Raw genomic sequence first — 21,925 nt, 5'->3', positions numbered from 1 at the left:
TATAAACACAAATATCACCCCAGAAGTCAGTTAAATCTGCCTGAGAAACTAAACCATTTTCTCAAGCAGAATTAAAGTGTCCTTATTAGACATCATCTGAAAAGATATCGGAGACTACATCTTAGACAATTTCCCCTACATAAACACACACGTACATAATATTGGAAAACAAAATATTCGAAGCTAATTGAGATGAAAGTGTCACAGAAATCTGCAAAACTCTAGTCACTAAATTGTATCTTTAAAATAGCGAAATATGCCCAGGAAAGGTGGTTCACGCCTGCAATCCCAGCACTTTGGGAGGCCAAGGTGGGTGGATCACGAGGTCAGGAGTTCGAGACCAGCCTGGCCAACATGGTGAAACCCCGTCTCTACCAAAAACACAAAAATTAGCCAGGTGTGGTGGTGCGCGTGTATAGTCCCAGGTACTCAGGAGGCTGAGGCAGGAGAATCACTTGAACCTGGCAGGGGCAGAGTTTGCAGTGAGCCGAGATCGTGCCATTGCACTCTAGCCTCGGCAACAGAGTGAGACTCCGTCTCAAACAAACAAACAAACAAACAAACAACAACAACAAAAACACAAAATATCTGCATTTACTAAATATCACATAAATAAACCTCGGAAGTTTATTTTACTTTAAATGTTGTTTCACTCTACATCGTTTTGTTTAACAGTAACATGGGATAGACAAGAAGCCATGATTATCACATGAAGATTGTATTTCAAACACAAAACTCAGAAAGTAGGATGTAATGGAATGCAATTATGTTTCATTGCATTCAGTCTTAAGTTCTTCTACTAAAGAAATCATCCTTCAAACAAAAAAAAGCACCTGCATTCTCCCAAAGACAGAATGACTGCAGAACTAGGAAACAGCAGGATTTGAAAGGCAAAATGAAAAATTAATGACACTCCTACAGAAACTAATTTATACCTCCACCCCTGATCCAACAAGGGCAGAGCACATGATCAACTGTCACATGGACAGGAGTCCGCTCTTCCCGCAATGTTAAGAAACTACTCTATTACTGATATACTAGTATGTAGTAAAGCAGGCTTCCTATCAATTATTTGTGAAAGAACCATTACTCTAAAAACTAGTCTGTTGAAAGGGGAAAAAAAAAAAAGGGTTTAACACATAAGAATATAAAACAGAGGCCAGGTGCAGTGGCCCACACCTGTTAATCCCAGCACTTTGGGAGGCCGAGGTGGGCGGATCACCTGAAGTCAGGAGTTCAAGACCAGCCTGACCAACACGGTGAAACTCCATCTCTATCAAAAATACAAAAATTAGCCAGACGTGGTGGCGGGCGCCTGTAGTTCCAGCTATTCGGGAGGCTGAGACAGGAGAATTGCTGGAAGCCGGGAGGCAGAGGTTGCAGTGAGCCAAGATCACACCACTGCACTCCAGCCTGGGTGACAGGGCAAGACTCTGTCTCAAAAAAAAAAGAAGAAGAAGAAGAATATAAATCAAACAGTTTTTTTAAGGTTTTTTCCCCAAAATGCGTGCTGCTATCAGACTCCCCTCCTCACCCCCCACCCGCCAATTTTACAAGTATCTCCTTTTCCCAGCGCAAATCAAGTTTCAAGTTATTCTAAGTTTTTAACTTCTACTAGCCCTTCCCAATCTTATCTTCTTGACCACTTTCCGGGGAAGAATTTTTTTTTTTTTTTTTTGAGACGGAGTTTCACTCTTGTTGCCCAGGCTGGAGCGCAATGGTGTGATCTCAGCTCACCACAACCTCAGCCTCCCAGGTTCAAGCAATTCTCCTGCCTCAGCCTCCCAAGTAGCTGGGATTACAGGCACACACCACCACGCCCGGCTTATTTTGTATTTTTAGTAGAGATGGGGTTTCTCCATGTTGAGGCTGGTCTCGAACTCCTGACCTCAGGTGATCCACCCGCCTCGGCCTCCCAAAGTGCTGGGATTACAGGTGTGAGCCACTGCACCTGGCCCAGGGAACAATTCTTAAGATACCAAATAAGCCAATGTAGAGGTCTATTTACTTAAAATGTATATCACAAAAAGCAAAAATGACCTCTGGATTTTATCCTGCTGGCACCAATCCAATCAATAAAAACTACTACTTTCATTAAGGGTGTGGGGGCAAAAACTGTTATTCAAGTTTAATATTTCCATCATCTATCACTATTATTAAAGTTTTTGCTTGCAAGTGTGATGGTTTTCTTAACAGTTGTGGCAAGACTTCTCGAATAACTTTTTTTTTTTGGGGGGGGGGGGGCGGGGAGACAGAGTCTGGCTCTGTTAGCCCAAGCTGGAGTGCAGTGGCACGATCTCGGCTCACTACAGCCTCCACTTCCCACGTTCAAGCAATTCTCCTGCCTCAGCCTCCCGAGTAGCTGGAACTACAGGCGTGAACCACCATACCCGGCTAATTTTTGAATTTTTTAGTAGAGACAGGGTTTCGCCATGTTGGCCAGGCTGGTCTCGAACTCCTGACCTCAGGCGATCCACCCACCGTGGCCTCCTCAAGTGCTGGGATTACAGGCATGAGCCACCGCACCCAGCTTAGAATTACATTTTAAATATTGATAATTTTTATTCACCCATTTATCTTATTGCATTGCTCTCAAATCAACTACTTAGAGCAACCCTAAATAAAACACTAGGATGTGACTATCTAAACACAATTAATGTAAGACTTGAAAACAAACAGGGTCTATATGAGAGTGAAACAGGAATAAACTGTCATTTTGAAAAAAAATGATTCAATTGCTAAGTGCATCCCCAATTTTAAGAGTCCTATCAATTCTATTTAAATATTTCTGTATCCTTTCCTTTACACATTGCCTACAAAATTTCACATTTTTCACATTCAACACCATTACTATTGTCTCAGGCAGCTAAATTGAAGTAGTTCAGCACTCAGTTCAACTGAGAGGTCAACGTGCCTCAGTTGCCTGGAGACTGATGGTTGCTACAGCAGCACCAGATAAGCCAGGCTAAATAAGCTTCAGCTTGAAGACAGAAAGCATTTACTGCTGAACAGAAATATAGATGCAGGTATCTCAGTACACAGCATGTAAATCTAACTGGATGATCACATTTGTAAGAGACCCATCTTTCTGAAACATGGAGAGGGGATAAATAGTAAAGATTTTAATTGAACTGAATCCTGGGTTACTTACAACTATGATTTCTTTGTTCTTTAGTTGAGTCACATGTTAAGTGGAATTCTCCCTCTAGCTATAAACTTCTCTTCTCTACCACTTCCCTAATGCCAACCCCCTGGCTCACAAACATAATGAATGAGAAGAAATGAGGATTTCTGCTTAATTCAGCTGGGAATTAACCAGAGGGTAATTAAACAGACTTTTATAAAGACAGAAAAGAGAAATGCACATTGAAAATGTTCATGTGAGACTTTGTCCAAGGATATAAAACTATCAACAGCATATGGTTACACTTAATTAAAAGAGATAAAACCATTTATAGGAGCCATTCTTTCATTTATCCTTTCACCCTCTCTAACTCCAAACCCCTGTTATGGCTACCTCACTTTTAGTGACATGAACTATAGAAAACCTCTGCTAAAGTAGTCAAACTCCTCTAACTCAAGTTGGGAGGTTCACCAAATAGTTCATTTTCATCTTCAAAGACGATACTACTAATCATACTATCTGGGGTTGATTCTAATACGTAATTTTAATAGCAACTGCTTTCACAGTGCCATTCACACAAATGCATCAAAATAACCTAATGTTGTGCTTGCCGGAAAAGCGTGTATATATCCTAACAACACACGCAATGGAAATTATGCATGCATCCATAAAGCTTAAGCTGACAGGAACTTATAAACAACTATTTTAACTAGTTGTTCATTATTAGACATTTGTCCCTGTGACCATTTTCTTGACCATTAAAAGACTACTAGAGCTTTGGAGAAATGAAAATAAAATTATACATAATTCCAAATAAATAAAAAAATATACTTTGGAAATCTTAAATGATTATCTTTGGGGAAGGGGGGTGTAATGCAGGGGGATTGGGTACAGCTCTCCCCCTGCACTGTCCTCTTTATAAAACAGGATTATAATTTCTCTTATTTGACTCTTACTTTTAAAACATCTTGGCTGGGCATGGTGGCTCACGCCTGTAATCCTAACACTTTGGGAGGCCAAGGCAGGTGGATTACCTGAGGTCAGGGGTTGAAGACCAGCCTGGCCAACACGGTGAAACCTTGCCTCTACTCAAAATACAAAAATTACCTAGGCATGGTGGTGTGTGCCTGTAATCTCAGCTAGTTGGGAGGCTGAGGCAGGAGAATCGCTTGAACCCAGGAGGCGGAGGTGCAGTGAGCCGAGATCACGCCACTGCACTCCAGCCTTGGTGACAGGGTGAGACTCCGTCTCAAAAAAAAAAAAAACAAAAAAAAAAACAAAAAAAATCCTATAGACTAGGTCACCTATCAAACTACAAATCTAAAGTCAGATAAAAGGGGTTCACAAAGGGAAAAACCTAGATATTCATCATTATTTACAAACACTGTTCTCTCCTACTAGGAGGAAAAATGTGTAGTGCTTGAAGCGATCATTTAGTCTTTTAACCTACATTCTCCTACACTGGTTTTTTTTAAAACTTTAAAAAGATTTCATGTATTATTTGTATAATTTTAAAAATTATAAAAGGAATTTTAAAAATCACAAGAGTCCGAAACTGGCTCATATTTTATGGGTCCTACTTTTTTTTTAGACAATTTTTTTTTTTTTTTTTTTTTTTTTTGAGACGGAGTCTCGCTCTGTCACCCAGGCTGGAGTGCAGTGGCGCAATCTCGGCTCACTGCAAGCTCCACCTCCCGGGTTCACGCCATTCTCCTGCCTCAGCCTCTCCGAGTAGCTGGGACTACAGGCGCCCACCACCACGCCCGGCTAATTTTTTGTATTTTTAGTAGAGACGGGGTTTCACCGCGGTCTCAATCTCCTGACCTCGTGATCCGCCCGCCTCGGCCTCCCAAAGTGCTGGGATTACAAGCGTGAGCCACCGCGCCCAGCCTTATGGGTCCTACTTTTTTAAAGAAAGAATAAAAGCTCCCCTGAAAGTATATTTTATATCATTCAGACAAAATTTAAAACCCAGAAATTAAAAAGAATTAGTTGGTGCCCATACACTCATCCATCCTCTCTCATGAATACCATGTAAAAATACCTATCATTTTCACTAATACATTAATACAAATTGAGATATTTCATAAATTCCTATAGAAGGCCCTATTTCATTTGTTTATCCTCTAACGAAACTCACTTTAAAAATGAGAAACCCACCTACTACCTGTCACATGATAGTATAACAACTTACCTGAGTTGTAGCAACAGCAGGGGCTGCAGATGATACAGCTGAGGGAGAGAGTGCTCCTACTTGTTGCAAATGCCCAGAAGACTGCTGAGGTAAGTGAGAGCTGGAGACAGGAGTACTAGATCCCGAGCCAGATACTACATTTGGAAATGATACTGCTACATCATTGCTGTTATAAATACCTGCAAAAAAACAAATTTTATTTAAATATAACTTAGCAGTCAAATCTGTCACAGACACACATAATCAGTAAACTTGCATTTCCTCCTGGATCCCTCCTCCAATTATAAATCTTATTGTTGGTGTTTAAAAAATATTGTGCTAGTAACTAAACAAATAAACACTGACTTCTCACGAAGCGGTTGTCTAAAAGAACCTACACCATTTTTATTTAGCAAAAAGGCTTTTGTTAAAAGCAGGGGATAGCAGAAAGAGCTTTGTAAAAAATATGTCATGGATTTTAGGAGTTTCTAAGAGCAAGAAAACATTTCTTAAATAGAGGAATGAAGCAATTAGAGTTCCATAAAAATCACCTAATGGGCCTTCCAAAAGGCAAATGCTAAGGCCCCAGAAATCATCACTGAGAAAGTCTGAAGTAGGAAGAGACCTTGTTCTAGAAAGCCAACAAGGTAGAAATTAAAATGGAACAGGCCCAACTTGAAATTCAGAGACCAATAGAGGAGCTGATGACATTGGTGGGAGACAGGTGTGGGAATAAAGAATGTTGGTAGATTCTAGAGACATTCCAGAGATAACAAAGACAGGACTTTGTGACTGACTGTATGGGGCAGCTGCAGGGGTAGGAGAGGAGGAAGGATTAAGACATGATGAACTGGGCTATGAGGTGGCAGCTCCATTGACTCCAGAGAACACAGGAGGTGAAAATCATGGGAGACTTGATGAAAAAACACTTTGAGAGGCATCATGGGGATAAAGGCCAGAAATAAGGTGGGAAATGGAAGCTAGTCATTCTAGAAAAGAGGATGGGAGGGTGGGAAGATGAGCATAAGTTAACAGGAAACAAGTTAATTTTTTAAAAGTGCTTATTTTTTAAAAAAAGAAAATCATGCTCAGCATAGAGAAGGAGAGGCTTTCAGGATAAAGAAATGGGAATAATAATAAACCAGCTGTTCTCAACCAGGGGTGACTTTGCCCCACAAGGGACATTTCACAGTACCTGGAGACATTTTTAGTTATCAAGCCTGGAGGGTGCTACTGGCATCCAATGGGTATAGGCCAGGGATGCTACTAGACATCTTACAATGCACAGGACAGCCTCCACAAGAAGTAACTGGCCCATAGTGTTAATAGTGTGGAGGCCGAGAAAACCTGCTATAAACCAGAGCTCTTGAGAGGGCAAGAGGGGAAAAAGAGCCTGAAACCCAGGTACAGAAACAGGAGGAAAGAATGAACCTAAGTGGGCTGCAGAAAAGAAAAAAAAAAAAAAAAAAAAATTAGCAACTGTAGCCCTAGAGGGCAACAATAATCAGTAATTTGTATCAACAATACAATTTACTTTGTTCCAAAAAAACATCAACATAGCCTGGACAACAAAGGGAGATACTGTCTCTACAAAAAATAAAAATTAGCCAGGCATGGTGGCACACGCCTGTAGTCCCAGCTACCTTGGGGACTGAGGTGTGAGAATCACTTGAGCCTGGAAGTTCAAGGTTGTAGTGAGCCATGCCATGATTGCATCACTGCACTCCAGCCTTGGCAATAGGGCAAGACTCTGTCTTTAAAAATAAATAAATAAAATAAATAAATAAATAAATAAATAAATAAATAAATAAAGTTACTGACTTATATAATAAATTAAAGCACCTACAATCTTATTCAAACGGGGAAAACAAAACAACTGGGACATTTTAAAAAGCCTTACAGCTATAATTAAGGCGTCGGGATCTTTTTTATATCTACAATTTCTCCAGAAAAATGATATATTCATTTAGCCAATGCATTCATTCTGCAAACATCACTGAACTCATTATTTGCCAGGCATTATTCTAAGCCCTGGAGATAAAAAGCCATTCAAGATAGGTAGTCTTTGCCTTCAAGAAGTTGCGTAGAAAAAAAGGCATCACAAACAGTTGTGAAAAGCACTATGACAGAGACATCCTCAGGGGGCTAGGAGCACAGAAAAAGAGGTTATCTAATTTAGACCTGGAGTGAGAAAAGTGGTGAGCCAAAAAACTTACTGGAAGAGATGATGTTGCTTTTCAAGCTAATTTCTTTCCTATCTTTTGTTTGTTTGTTTTCTGAGACACAGTCTCTGTCACCTATGCTGGAGTGCAGTGGTGCAATCATAGCTCACTGCAGCCTTGACCTCCTGGGCCAAGCGACCCTCCTGCCTCAGCCTCCCAAGTAGCTGGGACCACAGGCAAATGCCACCACACTTGGCTTTTTTTTTTTTTTTTTTTGCATTGGTTGTGGGGATGGTGGGTTAAGAGATGGGGTCTCACTATGCTGACAGTCTGATTTCAAACTCCTGAGCTCAAGTGGTCCTCCCACCTCAACCTCCCAAAGTGCTGGCATTACACGCATGAGCCACCATGCCCAGCCTCAAGCTAGTTTCTTTTCTGAGGTGAAGTCTCGCTCTGTTGCCCAGGCTGGAGTGCATTGTGCAATCTCGGCTCACTGTAACCTCTACCCGCAGGTTCAAGTGATTCTCCTGCCTCCTGCCTCGGCCTCCCTAGTAGCTGCGATTACAGGCACGTGCCATCACGCTCACCTAATTTTTGTATTTTTACTAGAGATGGGGTTTCACCCTGTCAGCCAGGCTGGTCTCAAACTCCTGACCTCAGGTGATCTGCCCGTCTCGGCCTCCCAAAGTGCTGGGATTACAGGTTTGAGCCACCACACCTGGCCTCTCAAGTTAACTTCTAAAGGTGCTGCAGAACAGAGGTGAAGGACGGTTTGAGGAAGAGACATGCAGTAGAGAGCAGGATAAATTCTAAGGACTTGGTGACTAATTAGACCTGAAAATTCTATTAGACCAATAGAACCCGGTGACTAATTAGACCTGAAAAATAAAAATAAGGGTAGAGTCAGCAATGACTCTTAAGCATCAGTAAGTGCATGTAGTGATACCATTCACTGAAACAGGAACAGCAACTGAAAGCAGTGTTTGGTTACTGTATGCAAGTAACTGTGCTAGCATAAGAACTCAATGAGATAAATATTACTCCCATTTCACATATGAGCAAACAGTAGTTTAAAGAAATAAAGTAACTTTTTTGGTGAGCTAGTAGGTGGTGAAATAATGATTCTAACTCACAGGTGTCCTATAAATGAAATCACTTCCTAATATACATTAAAGGTTCAGGGTCATGGTCTTTGAGATGCCTGTGGGACACAGAACTCCTATATATAGAACACAATGGGATAAGCCTAAAACCCAGCAGAAAATTCAGATCTGAAGACATAAATCTAGGAGTGAGAAGCATGGTAAGTTACAGTAAGTAAACTTGCAAACTAAAAATACTTACTATTGGTCTGCACTATGGGTGAAATTTTAACCAGTTGCTCATAATTATTATAGAAATAAGAAATTTCCCATTAAGAACTCTAGATGTCTAATATCTCTTGAAAAACTGAAGATTTGCCAACACTGGATACTATATTATAAAAGAGCAACAATCTGACCAGAGCTCTGAACAGGGCATAGAGACTTTAATCCATCAGCATCTCCATCATCCCTTACCATGTCACTCATTTATGTTACCTATGTGGCCCCATAAGTATTTTATTTACAACTCTTGGTATCAACACAATGGTCAAGGCCAAGGAACAAAAATGGGATCACCCAGGGAAAGTTCTCAGCATGATCAAGAGAAGAGAACCAAAGACAGAACCCTAAATAACATTACCATTTAAAGGGTAAACAAACAAAAATAGATCACAAAGGGCAAACTTAGAAAACTAAGATACAGAATCTTATAAACTGCTCTAAGAATTTCAAAGGAATGGCCTGGTGCAAGTGGCTCATGCTTGTAATCCCAATACTTTGGGAGGCCAGGGTGGGCAGATCTCTTTGAGCCCAGGACCAGCCTGGGCAACATGGTGAAATCCTATCTCTACCAAAAATACAAAATTAGCTGGGTGTGGTGTCAAGCACGGTGGTGTGTGCCTGTAGTCCCAGCTACTTGGGAGGCTGAGGTGGGAGAATTGCTTGAGCCTGGGAGGTTGAGATAGAGCCGAGATTGTGCCACTGCACTCCAGCGTCAGTGACAGAACAAGACTGTCTCCAAAACAGACAAAGAAAAAGAAAGGAAAGAAAGAAAAAGAAACAAGTTTGGCAAAGAGGGACAGAAAAGAGACAGCATGTTAATGAAGTGATTATTTATAAACCTTATATTCCAAATAATACATAGCAGAGAAAAAGATATGCATTTTTAAAGGTTGCTACTCCACAGATAATTCAACAAATATTGAGTTTCTACTGAATTCAGTGTTTTCAGAGTATCTTAGAAAATAAAATACTGCAGCCAGATGCGGTGGCTCACATCTGTAATCCCAGCAACTTTGGGAGGCCGAGGCAGGTGGATCACCTGAGGTCAGGAGTTTGAGACCAGCCTGGCCAACATGGCGAAACCTATCTCTACTAAAAATACAAAACTTAGCCAGGCATGGCGATGCATGCCTGTAGTCCCAGTTACTCGAGAGGCTGAGGCAGGAGAATCACTTGAGAGGCGGAGGTTGCAATAAGCCAAGATCACACCACTGCACTCCAGCCTGGGCGACAGAGCAAGACTCCATCTCAAAAAAAGGAAAAAAAAAAAAAAAAGGAGAAGATAAAATGCTGATTATCTAGTTATTTTGGGGGTGAAAAGTGTACTACACAGGGAGTCTCCAACTTCTAAAATTAGAAAACAAAAGTTAGCTGGAGGCAGCATGCTGAAATTGAAACAGCAGAGGCTTTTGACTTAGACAAAACTGAGTTCAAATGCTGGATCTGTCACCTACATGACCCTTAAACTACTTAACCCTTCTGAACCTCCATATTATTCTTATCTATAAAACAAAGATAATGGCTACCTTAAAGACTTTTTGTGAGATTTTGAGAATATCCATATAAAAAAGCTCTAGCAACACCTACCACAGAGTAAGTTTCAATAAATGGTAGCTATAGCCATTTTGGTGTTAATGCTTTCATTAAAAATGTATCTGTAAGTCAGGAAAGTACACTGTTGTAACTACCAGGTCCTCTAATGTCTCTACTACACTTTGAAAGTTGCAATTACCATCACAACATGCAGTAAAACATCTTGGAAGAATAATACTGAGAAGCAAAATCGTGGTGATTAAGGACCTTCAATCTCAAAACTTAAATTGTTTTTATATTACACCAACGTATACTTACATAGGAAATTACGCAGCTAAATGTGCAATCCAGTAATCACACTTTGAAACAATATCTGGTACTCACTTTACTGGTTAAAAAAAAAAAAAAAGAGCAAAATGTTCCTTTCCTATCAAGGCAGGAAAGCTTAAAATTCTAAATCTTCTTTGAAAATGAAAATAATATATTCCCTTCAACTTCCTTGCTCCTCAGGTAGGACTGGTACAACGTCCACCTGAAATTCTTCTGTATCTGCTTTCTATTTAACTTCACTCTATTTTCATCTTATTTAAGTCATATGCTGTTTTTAACTAAAATCAAGGTGACATTCATTGAATTAAACAGAGCTAAATGTTACAATGCATGAGCTCTAGGAAAATACACTGAAATTCATCTGTTCAGGATAGGGAGGAGAAACAAAGCTGCAGAACGATATAGAGGGTGGCAACGACATACTGATTCCTTCCTTTCCTTTTCTTCCCTTACTTCCTTCCTTTCATCAAACAAATATTCAGTAGGTATGAGGAATGAGGCTAGGAGCTGGGATAATGTAGGGAGCAAGACAGACAAGATTTTAGCTCTCTGGGAATTTACAATTTAAGGAGCAAGGCAAACATTAAAACAAATACATGAATATAAATTCCAACACATACTATAACAGAAGAGAAAAAGGTACCACAAGAGTGAAATATTAGGAAGCAAGAAAGATCTGTCTAAAAAAATATTTAAGACAAGGCTTAAAGGTTAGGTAGGTGTTAGCTAGGCAAAGAGTAAGACAAAAAACTTGTCCAAAAGACCCAGAAATACCGAAAGAAGAAAAAGCAGGTAATACAGCTAAAGCCTTGTGGAGAGGCTGGTAAAAGACAAAGTTGAAGAGAGGGGAAGGAACAGATCATAAGGCCTTGTGAGCCTTGTAGAGGTGTTCTGAATTTTTGCTAAGATCAATAGGAAGACACCAAAGGCAAATAGTATGACTCACTTTTTAAAAAGATCATCCCTCTGACTCCTATGTAGCAAAGGGACTGACAGGCATGAGTGGAAACAAAGATTTTTTTTTAGGAGGCTATTTCACAATTTGGATTAAAAATTATGTCCCTCCAGACAAAGACGGTAGTAGTACTGAACATGCACAAGGACTTGCAGTGCATCTAGAAATTAGAATCATCTAAACTTGATGACAAATTAGATTTGGTAGCAGGGTAGAAGATGAATGAGTCATGGGTTTCTGGCTAGTGATTAAAAGTGCCCTTACTGAGATGGTAAAAACTGGAACATGAGAAATGGAAGTTTTCTTAAATGCCAGCCTAGGACCACATGTTGAGGCTCTCCAACATTTCAAGGATGGGTCCTAGAAGGAGTTCATACAGAAAATTGACACCAGTAAGATAAGAAGAAAACCATGACTGTGGTGTCACTGAAGCAAAGAAAGAGAGAGAGCCTGACGAAAGAGATGGCATTGACTTCTCAAATGCTGCATTTTCAGCCCACTAGATGTGAAAAGATGGAGACAAACAGTGATCTCAGGAGAAGAATACAGTATGAGTAGAAGCCAAAAGAACATTGTTTAGACTTAAGTTTTTATTAGTAAGCCAATGCAATTACACAAGATTGGTAAATAAGACAGAAGTATACCTGTCTAATGACAGAAATAATAATGCTCACCAACCTGAGTTCCTATTTCCCACTTTCAAACTGCCTAAGAGGTCAAATAAGTACCCATCCAGTGGCGTATTCAGGAAAAAGACTGTGAATGGAAGAGTCTTGAGAAATATTTAACCAAGTAAGTAATTAAGCCTGTAAGTTATCCCTAACCCACATCCCGAGAGACTGAATTACTTATTCTTTCCTAGAGGTTAATAATGGTGTGAAAATAGTTAAAAGTCCAAATCCTCCTCCCTCTTGCAAATAACTTAACCTCACACAACCTCATATACCTCATCTATAAAGTGAGGGTGGTACCAACAATTTCACAGGGCTGGGGCAAGGATTAGCTTACATATGCAAAGCATATACTAATACTGTCCTCAGGCCCCCTAATGGTATGTGCAGGCACCAGTCATGGTAGACAGTATACTGTCTACCACATAGTAAACATCTGACAAACAGTGCCCATTATTATTATTACGAATTCATCATTATGAATTAAATAGGACTGAGAGAGGGGTTTCAAGATGGGTGACTAGAGGCATTTTGTATTTGTCTCTTCCACTAAGAACCAAAATAGTTAGCAGGTAACTACAATTTGTACAGATTGTCCAAGAAAAAACACTGGAATTCAACAAAAAACCATCAAGCAATACCTAAAACAAGGAAGGAAAGGGAAGCAAGGCAGCCTGCCTGGCCAGGAGCCGAGAGGCTCCCTAATGCAGGGAAAGAACAGGTTAGAGACCCTCAGCTGTCAACGTTCCCACATGGACTTCTGCAATCCTAGGCATGGGAGAGCTCCTAGATCCTTGCAGGCTCTGAAATAAACATAGGGAACTGCGAGGAGATTGTGTTGACAGCACAGCCACAGGGAGGATGCTTATGCTGTATCCCATACATGTTCTAAGACCTAAGCAGCAACAGCAAAGCACCATCTTAAGAGTCTTGTCCCCAACAGACTACACACTGTCCTAGGGCCCAGCAGTGCTAGGACTGAGGCCAAGAGATACACCAGCTACTGATCCCAGGGTGGAGGCGTGAATGAGCGAAGTGTGGGCTATTGCACACAGGGCTGAGATGTGGGGAACCACTGCTACGGCTGATGCATGAGTGTTCCCCATCTGCTGGCCTACACTTGCCTCCACTAACATAGCCCTGGGCTCTCCAGTAACAGGGCAACGGTGTGACCAATGCTGCCCCGACTACCTGAACATTCTGCTGGTGACTTAGGGATCACCCTGCCCCTGCCTACCATGACTGGTGCCTGCAACCAAGCCCACCAACCCAGCTTTGCCCCACCTTCAGCCCATGCCAGAGCACACAAGTCTGGAGTACAGGGGACTGCCCAGCACAATCCAACATCATTAGCACCTGAACACTTGTCCTGAGGATCTGGGGTTAGGCCTACCCACCCTGCTGCTACTGCCACAGCTGGCACCTATCTGCATGTACCATCTGTAGGCCTGGAGACTGGCCTGCCCAGCCCACTGTAGCCACCACCAATACAAGTGCACTCTTTCTGGGATCCAGAGGGTTGTCCCACCACTGCCACCGTCCACACACACCACACTGGCTGGCCGCGGACCCGAGAACCGTCCAACCTACAGAGCCAACTGCTACCACTACTGGCATCTGAGGAAGTATGGGCCTCCACCTCGAGGCACAAGAATCAGCCTACCCAGACCCACTAACACCAGTACCAGCATATGCCACCCTGGGCCCAAGGTGAGGCATACTTGGTCCACGACTGAGGTGCAAAGGCTGGTCTACTTGGCATCCTAGTTCCCAGCAAAACTTCACCACTGCCTCCACTAATAATTGCACCCTAAACCACTGAGAAAAATCATAGACACCGCTGATACTGTTTAAGCCAAATCAATCATCCAGAGATTACATGACTGCACACATCCAGAATCAAAACTACAGTGCCTACCCAAGCAACACCATAGATATATCTTTAATAAAATGTTCAAAAAAATTGGGAGAAGCTATTATCACATCAGATGCAAAGATATCAACATACACAGGAAACATTAAAAAGCCAAACAAAGAAAAAAAAAGGCGAGAGAGAGACACCTCCAAAGGGCACACAATAATTCCGTAGCAACAGATACCATTAAAAACAGTTTTTAAAAATATTGGAAAAATAAAAATAATTCAAAATTTTAATGCTAAAGAAGCTATGTGAGATACAAAATAATTCTGAAAATACAAAGAAATCAGAATGGTTATTCAGGACATGAATAATATGAATAATAAATTATTTTTATTCTGTAATTATTCAATAATAATTATATATATATATATATATATAGAGAGAGAGAGAGAGAGAGCGCGAGAGAGAGTGAGAGAGAGAGGGAATTTAAAAAGAACAAAACAGAGGCTGGGCGCAGTGGCTCATGCCTGTAATCCCAGCACTTTGGGAGGCCAAGGCAGGCAGATCACTTGAGTACAGGACTACAACACCAGCCTAGCCAACATGGCAAAACCTCATCTCTACAAAAATACAAAAGTCAGCCAGGTGTGGTGGTACATGCCTGTAATCACAGCTACTTAGGAGGCTGAAGTAGGAGAATCGCTTGAACCTACGGGGCAGAGGCTGCAGTAAGCTGAGGTCACTTTAGCCTGGGTGACAGAGCAACACTCCATCAAAAAAAAAAAAAAAAAAAAAAAAAAAACAATCGAAATCCAAAATGTATTCAGAAGTTTCAACAATAGACTAGATCAAGCAGAAGAAATTCATAAATTGAAGCCAGTCTTTTGAAATAACCCAGTCAAAATACAGTGACCAATATTCCAGTAACATAGAAAACCAACTCAACAAAATACTATATTAAAACTTCCCAGGTCTGGGCCGGGCGCAATGGCTCACACCTGTAATCCCAGCACTTTGGGAGGCCGAGGCAGGTGGATCACGAACTCAGAAGTTCGAGACCAGCCTGATCAACATAGTGAAACCCTGTCTCTATTAAAAACACAAAAATTAGCCGGGTGGTAGTGGTGTGCACCTGTAATCCCAGCTACTCGGAAGGCTGAGGCAGAAGACTTGCTTGAGCCTGGCAGGCTGAGGTTGCAGTGAGCAGAGATGGCGCCACTGCACTCCAGCCTGGGCGACAGAGAGAGACTCTGTCTCAAAAAAAAGAACTTCCCAGGTCTAGCAAGAGATATAATAGACATCCATATATAGGAGGCTCTAAGATCCCTAAAAACAATTCAAAAAGGTCTTCTCTACAGCACATTTTACTCAGGTTGTCTAAAGACAAAGACAAAGAATTCTAAAAACAAGAGAAAGGCATCCAGTCACCTATAAAAGAACCCCCCAACAGACGAACAGATTTCTCAGCAGAAATCTTACAGTCAACATAGAAGGGGATGATATATTCAAAAGTGCTGAAAGAAAAAAAAAAAAAAACGTTCAGCCAAGGATATTATATCCAGCAAAATTATCCTTCATAAATGAAGGAAAATTTAATAAAGTCTTCTCCAGACAAGCAAATCTGAGGAAATTCATCACCATTAGACCACCCTACACGAAATGCTCAAGGGAGTTCTAAACCTGGAAGCAAAAGGATGACATTTGCCACCATGAAAACATACAAAAGTACAAAACTCACTGTAGTAAAAGCAAATGCACAAAGGAAGAAGAAAGAGAAAGGACTCATACCACCCCTACAGAAAACCACAAAACCACAATGACAAAAAGAAAGGAAAAGAAAGAATATACAAAACAACTAGAAAACAATAGGACAAAAACAAAACCTCACATATCAATAATAACCTTAAATGTAATGGATTAAATCCTCCACTTACAAGATATCAACAAGGTGAATGAATTAAAAAACAAGATCCAACTACTTACTGCCCACAAGAAACATACTTCACCTGTAAGGATGCATACAGATGGAAAGTAAAGGTATGAAAAAAAATATTTTATGCAAAGGGAAACCAAAGGAAGTAAGCAGGAGTAGCTATACTTACATCAGATAAAAGAGACTTTAGGAAAAAAAAAACTGGAAAAAAGATTAGGTCATTATATAATGACAAAGGGATAAATCCAGCAAGAGGATATAACAATTCTAAATATATATGCACCAAACTGGAAAATTCAGATTCAGAAAGCAAATAGTACTAAACCTAAAGAGAGGGATAAACTCCAATATAATAATACTGAGAGACTTCAACACCCCACTCTCAACATTAAATAGATCACTGGCACAGAAAATCAAAAAACAAACACTGGACTCCAACTAGACTTTAGACCAAATGGACCTAACAGACATTTACAAAACATTTTATCCAACAACTGCTCTCATCAGCACATGGAACATTCTCCAGGACAGACCATATGTCAGGACACAAAACAAATCTTTAAAAATCAAAATCATATCAAGTATCTTCTCAATTTACAATGGAATAAAATTAAAAATCAACACAAAGAAGAACTTAGGAAACTATACAAATACATAAAAAGTAAATAACATGGCCAGGCACAGTGGCTCACGCCTGTAATCCCAGCACTTTCGGTAGCTGAGGTGGGCAGATCACAAGGTCAAGAGATCGAGACCATCCTGGCCAACATAGTGAAACCCCGTCTCTACTAAAAATACAAAAATTAGCTGGGCACGGTGGTGGGCGCCTGTAGTCCTAGCTACTCGGGAGGCTGAGGCAGGAGAATCACTTGAACCCGGGAAGTGGAGGTTGCCGTGAGCTGAGATCACGCCACTGCACTACAACCTGGCAACAGAGTGAGAAATTGTCTCAAAAAAAAGAAAAGAGAGAAGAGACAAGACAAGACGAGACGAGACGAGAGACGAGACGAGACGAGACGAGACGAGACGAGAAGAGACATAACATGACCAGGCGTGGTGGCTCACGCCTGTAACCCCAGCACTTTGGGAGGCTCAGGCTGTGGACTGCCTGAGGTCAGGAGTTTGAGACCAGCCTGGCTAACATGGTGAAACCCATCTCTTCTAAAAATACACAAAAAATTAGCCAAGCGTGGTGGTACATGCCTATAGTCCCAGCTACTCAGGAGGCTGAGGCAGGAGAATTGCTGGAACCTAGGAGGCAGAGGTTGCAGTGAGAAGAGTTTGCATTACTGCACTCCAGTCTGCGTGACACAGCAAGACTCCATCTTCAAAAAAAAAAAAAAATATATATATATATATATATATATGTACATACACATATATATTTTTAATAACACAATCCACCACTGTGCCAATGAAGAAATTAAGATGGAAATAAAAAAATTTCTTGAAACAAGTGAAAATGGAAACACAACATGCCAAAACCTATGTGATACAGCAAAAACAGCACTAAAAAGTTTATAGCAGTAAACGTCTACATCAAAAAAGTAGAAAGACTGCAAATAAACAATCTAATGATGCACCTCAAGGATCTAGAAAAGCAAGAACAAATCAAACCCAAAATTAGCAGAAGAAAAGATATAATGAAGATTAGACAAAAACAGAGACCCCTTCTCCCTCTCAAAAAAAAAATCAATGAAATGAAAAATTGGTTCTTCAAAAAGGTAAACAAAACTGATGAACTGCTAGCTAGAACAGACAAAAAAAAGAGATAAGAACCAAATCAGCAAAACCAAGATTGAAAAAGGAGACATTACAACTGATACCACAGAAATACAAAAGACAGCAGAGAATAGTATGAATGCTAACAAATTGGAAAATCTAGAGAAAAAGGATGAATTCCAAAAAACATACAACCTACCCAGAATGAATCAGGAAGAAACAGAAACCCTGAACAGACCAACAGTGAGTAATGAGACTGAATCAGTAATAAAATGTCTCCCAACCAAAGAAAAGCCTAGGACTGGATAGATTCAATGCTGAATTCTACCAAATGTATAAAAAGGAACTAATACCAATCCTCCTCAAACTATTCCAAAAATCCAAGAAGAGAATTCTCCTTAACTCATTCTACAAGGCCCTGACCAGACAAGGATACAACAACATCAAAAAAGGAAACTACAAGCCAATATCCCTAAGAAACATCAATGCAAAAATCCCCAACAAAATCCTAGCAAATCGAATTCAACAAAACATCGAAAGGTAATACACCATGACGAAGTGGGATTTACACTTGGAATGCAAGGATGGTTTAACATAATAGGTATCACATCAATAGAATAAAGGACAAAACCCATATGATCATCTCAGCTGCAGAAAAAGCATTTGATAAAATTCAACATCGCTTCATATTAAAAACTCTCAAACTAAGCACAGAAGGACCATTCTGCAAAATAATAAAGACCATATATGACAAACTCACAGCTAACATTATACTGAACAGGAAAAAGCTAAAAACTTTTCCTCTAAGACCTAAAACAAAACAAGAACGCCCACCTTCACAACTCTTATTCAACATAATATTGACAATTCTAACCAGAGCAATCTGGCAACAGAAATAACAGGCATCCGAGTTGACTTCTATATGGAAGTAAAATTCGCTACTTTGCAGATTACATGATCTTATATGCAGAAAAACCTAAATACTCCACCAAAAGACTGTAAGAACTGATAAATTCAGTAAATTTGGAGGATACAAAATCAACAAATAAAAACCAGTATTGTTTCTATATATCAATAATGAAATAGCCAAAAAAGAAATCAAGGCAGCAGTCCTGTTTACAATAGTGTTTAAAAAAAAAAAAAAAAGAATATATTTAACCAAGTAGGTGAAAGATCTCTACAGGAAAATTACAAAACACTGATAAAAGAAATTGAAAAGGACACAAACAGATTTAAAGACATCCCATGCTCACAAATTGGAAGAATTAGTATCATTAAAATGACCACACTGCCAAAAGCAATCTACAGATGCAATGCAGTCCTTATCAAAATAATATCATTTTTCATAGAAATAGAAAAAACAATTCTAACATTTGTATGGAGCCAAGAAAGAATCAGAATAGCTGAAGTAATCCTGAGCAAAAGAACAAAGCTGGAGTCATCACACTACCTCACTTCAAAATATATTACAAAGCTACAGTAACCAAAACAGCATGGTATTGGTACAAAAACAGATACCAATGAAACAGAAGAGAGAATCCAGCAATGAATCCACTTTTTTTTTCTTTTACAGCCAACTGATTTTTGACAAAGGTACCAAGTACGTACACTGAGGAAAGGATATCCTCTTCAAAAAATGGTGCTGGGAAAACTGGATATCTGTATGCAAAAGAATAGAACTGTACCCCATTTCTAACCATACACAAAAGTCAACCCAAGATGGATTACAGACTTAAACATAAGACCTGAAAGTATAGAAACACTCAAAGAAAACATAAGGAAAACACTTCAGGACATTGGCCTAGGCAAAGATTTTATGGCTAAAACATCGAAATCACAAATAGACAAAATGGGACTACATTAAACTAAAAATCTTCTGCACAGCAAAAGACATAATCAACAGAGGAGGCAGACAAACTGTTGAATAGGAGAAAATATCTGCAAAGTATTCACCTGACAACAGACTAACATCCAGAATACACAAGGAACTCAAACAGCTCAACAACAAAAAAAAGAAAAAAAGAAAAAAAGAAAAAAGATACCATTAACAAGTGGGCAAAGGACACGAATAGATATTTCTCAAAAGATAACATACAAATGCTGGGCACGGTGGCTCACACCCGTAATCCCAGCACTTTGGGAGGCCAAGGCGGGTGGATCACTGAGGTCAGGAGTTTGAGACCTGCCTGGCCAACATGGCAAAACCCTGTATCTACTAAAAATACAAAAATTAGCCAGGCATGGTGGCATGTGCCTGTAATCCCAGCTACTAGGGGGGCTGAGACAGGAGGATTGCTTGAACCTGGGAAGCGGAGGTTGCAGTGAGCCAAGATTGTGCCACTGCACTCCAGCCTGGGCAAAAGAGCAAGACTCCATCTCAAAAAACAAACAAACAAAAAAACATACAAATGGACAATATATACATGAAAAAATGCTCAACATCACTAATCATCAGGGGAATGCAAATCAAAACCACAATGAGATATCCTATTACTCCAGTTAGAATGGCTATGATTAGAAAGACAAAAACGGCAGATGTTGCTGAGGATGTGGAGAAAAATAAACTCTTATACACTGTTGGTAGGAATGTAAAATTAGTACAACCACTATATAAAATAGTATGTACATTTATCTAAAAAACTAAAAATACAACTTCCACATCATCTAGCAATCCCAATATCAGGTATTTAAACCAAAGTAAAAGAAATGAGCATATCAAAGGGTTACCTGCACTCACATGTTTATCATAGCATTTATTCACAAAAGCAAAGATACGGAATCAACCTCAGTGTATTTCAATAGACAAAATGGATAAAGAAAGTGTAGTACATATACACAATGGAATACTATTTGGCCATAAGAAAGAATGAAATCATGTCATTTCTAACAACATGGATGGAACTGGAGATCATTATGTTAAGTGAAATAAGCCAGGCACAGAAAGACAAATACCACATGTGCCCAACTCATATGTAAGACCTGAAAAACTTGATGTCATGGAGACAGAGAATAGGATAACAGATACCAGAGGGTGGGAAGAGTGTGAGGGTAGGAGGGAGAAATGAAGAAAGGTTGTTGAATGGGTACAAACATACAGTTAGATAGAATAAATAAGTTTTAATATTCGACAGAAGGTTAGGGTGACTATTGGTAGCAACAATACATTGAATATTTCAATGAAGCTAGAAGAGAAGACTTGAAATGTTGCCAACACACAGAAATGATAAACATTCAAGGTGATGGATACCCCACATACTCTGACTTGGTCAGTATACATTCTACGCATCTAACAAACACTCAAACGTCCCCCATAAATAGGTAAATTATTATGTAGCAATAAAAGAAAATGTAAATAAGCAAATATCTTTAAAATGAACAGGATAATATATACAGTAACAGAAACACTTCTGTTGTTAATCAGTCTTCCCTTTCCCTTTGGCAACTAATGAATAAATACAACAGTCTTTATTTTTGGCTTTCCCTTTCCAGACTGTAGAATATATCTCTATAGAATTAATCCATTCATTACTCAGAAATGGTAAAATACAATTTAAGTTAGACCTTTCTTTCCTGAGACTCAGCAATCTCAGTGGAATACTGATGTTCCTAAATCTTTCTAGGCAAGTGTTAACTATTTCGTGGGTTGCTCTATTTCTGCTTTATTAAAGATGAACATTTTTACTCATTATGTATTGCTTCTTTTGACATGATCTATAAAATTGAACACAATCATTTTTAAAATTTGAAATACATGAGAAAGTAGGAAAAAATCATCAACAAACTTTTTTTGGTTTTTGTTTGTTTTCAGATGGAGTCTCGCTCTTGTTGCCCAGGCTAGAGTGCAACAGCACAATCTCGGCTCACTGCAAGCTCCACCTCCCACGTTCAAGCGATTCTCCTGCCTCAGCCTCCTGGGTAGCTGGGATTACAGGCGCCTTCCACCATGCCTGGCTAATTTTTGTATTTTTAGTAGAGACAGGTTTCGCCATTTTGGCCAGGCTGGTCTTGAACTCCTGACCTTAGGTGATCTGCCCGCCTCAGCCTCTCAAAGTCCTGGGATTATAGGCATGAGCCACCATGCCCGGCCTATTTCT

At 39.9% G+C, this 21,925-nt stretch overlaps 1 protein-coding gene across 14 annotated transcripts in view; it reads right to left on the bottom strand.

Annotated features, from left to right (window-relative positions):
• Nucleotides 1–21,925, bottom strand: part of MLLT10 (MLLT10 histone lysine methyltransferase DOT1L cofactor) — a 217,638-nt gene that overhangs the window by 24,541 nt on the left and 171,172 nt on the right. For all 14 annotated transcript variants that reach the window (XM_055296724.2, XM_055296726.2, XM_055296716.2 and 11 more), the window contains one exon: nucleotides 5,319–5,497. In XM_055296724.2, coding sequence (XP_055152699.1) covers nucleotides 5,319–5,497 — 179 coding nt within the window. The remainder of the gene's footprint in view (nucleotides 1–5,318; nucleotides 5,498–21,925) is intronic.

Source organism: Symphalangus syndactylus, chromosome 10 (assembly GCF_028878055.3).
Source record: "Symphalangus syndactylus isolate Jambi chromosome 10, NHGRI_mSymSyn1-v2.1_pri, whole genome shotgun sequence".
Classification (NCBI taxonomy): Eukaryota; Metazoa; Chordata; class Mammalia; order Primates; family Hylobatidae; genus Symphalangus; species Symphalangus syndactylus.
This window is presented reverse-complemented; position numbering and strand designations above follow the sequence as displayed.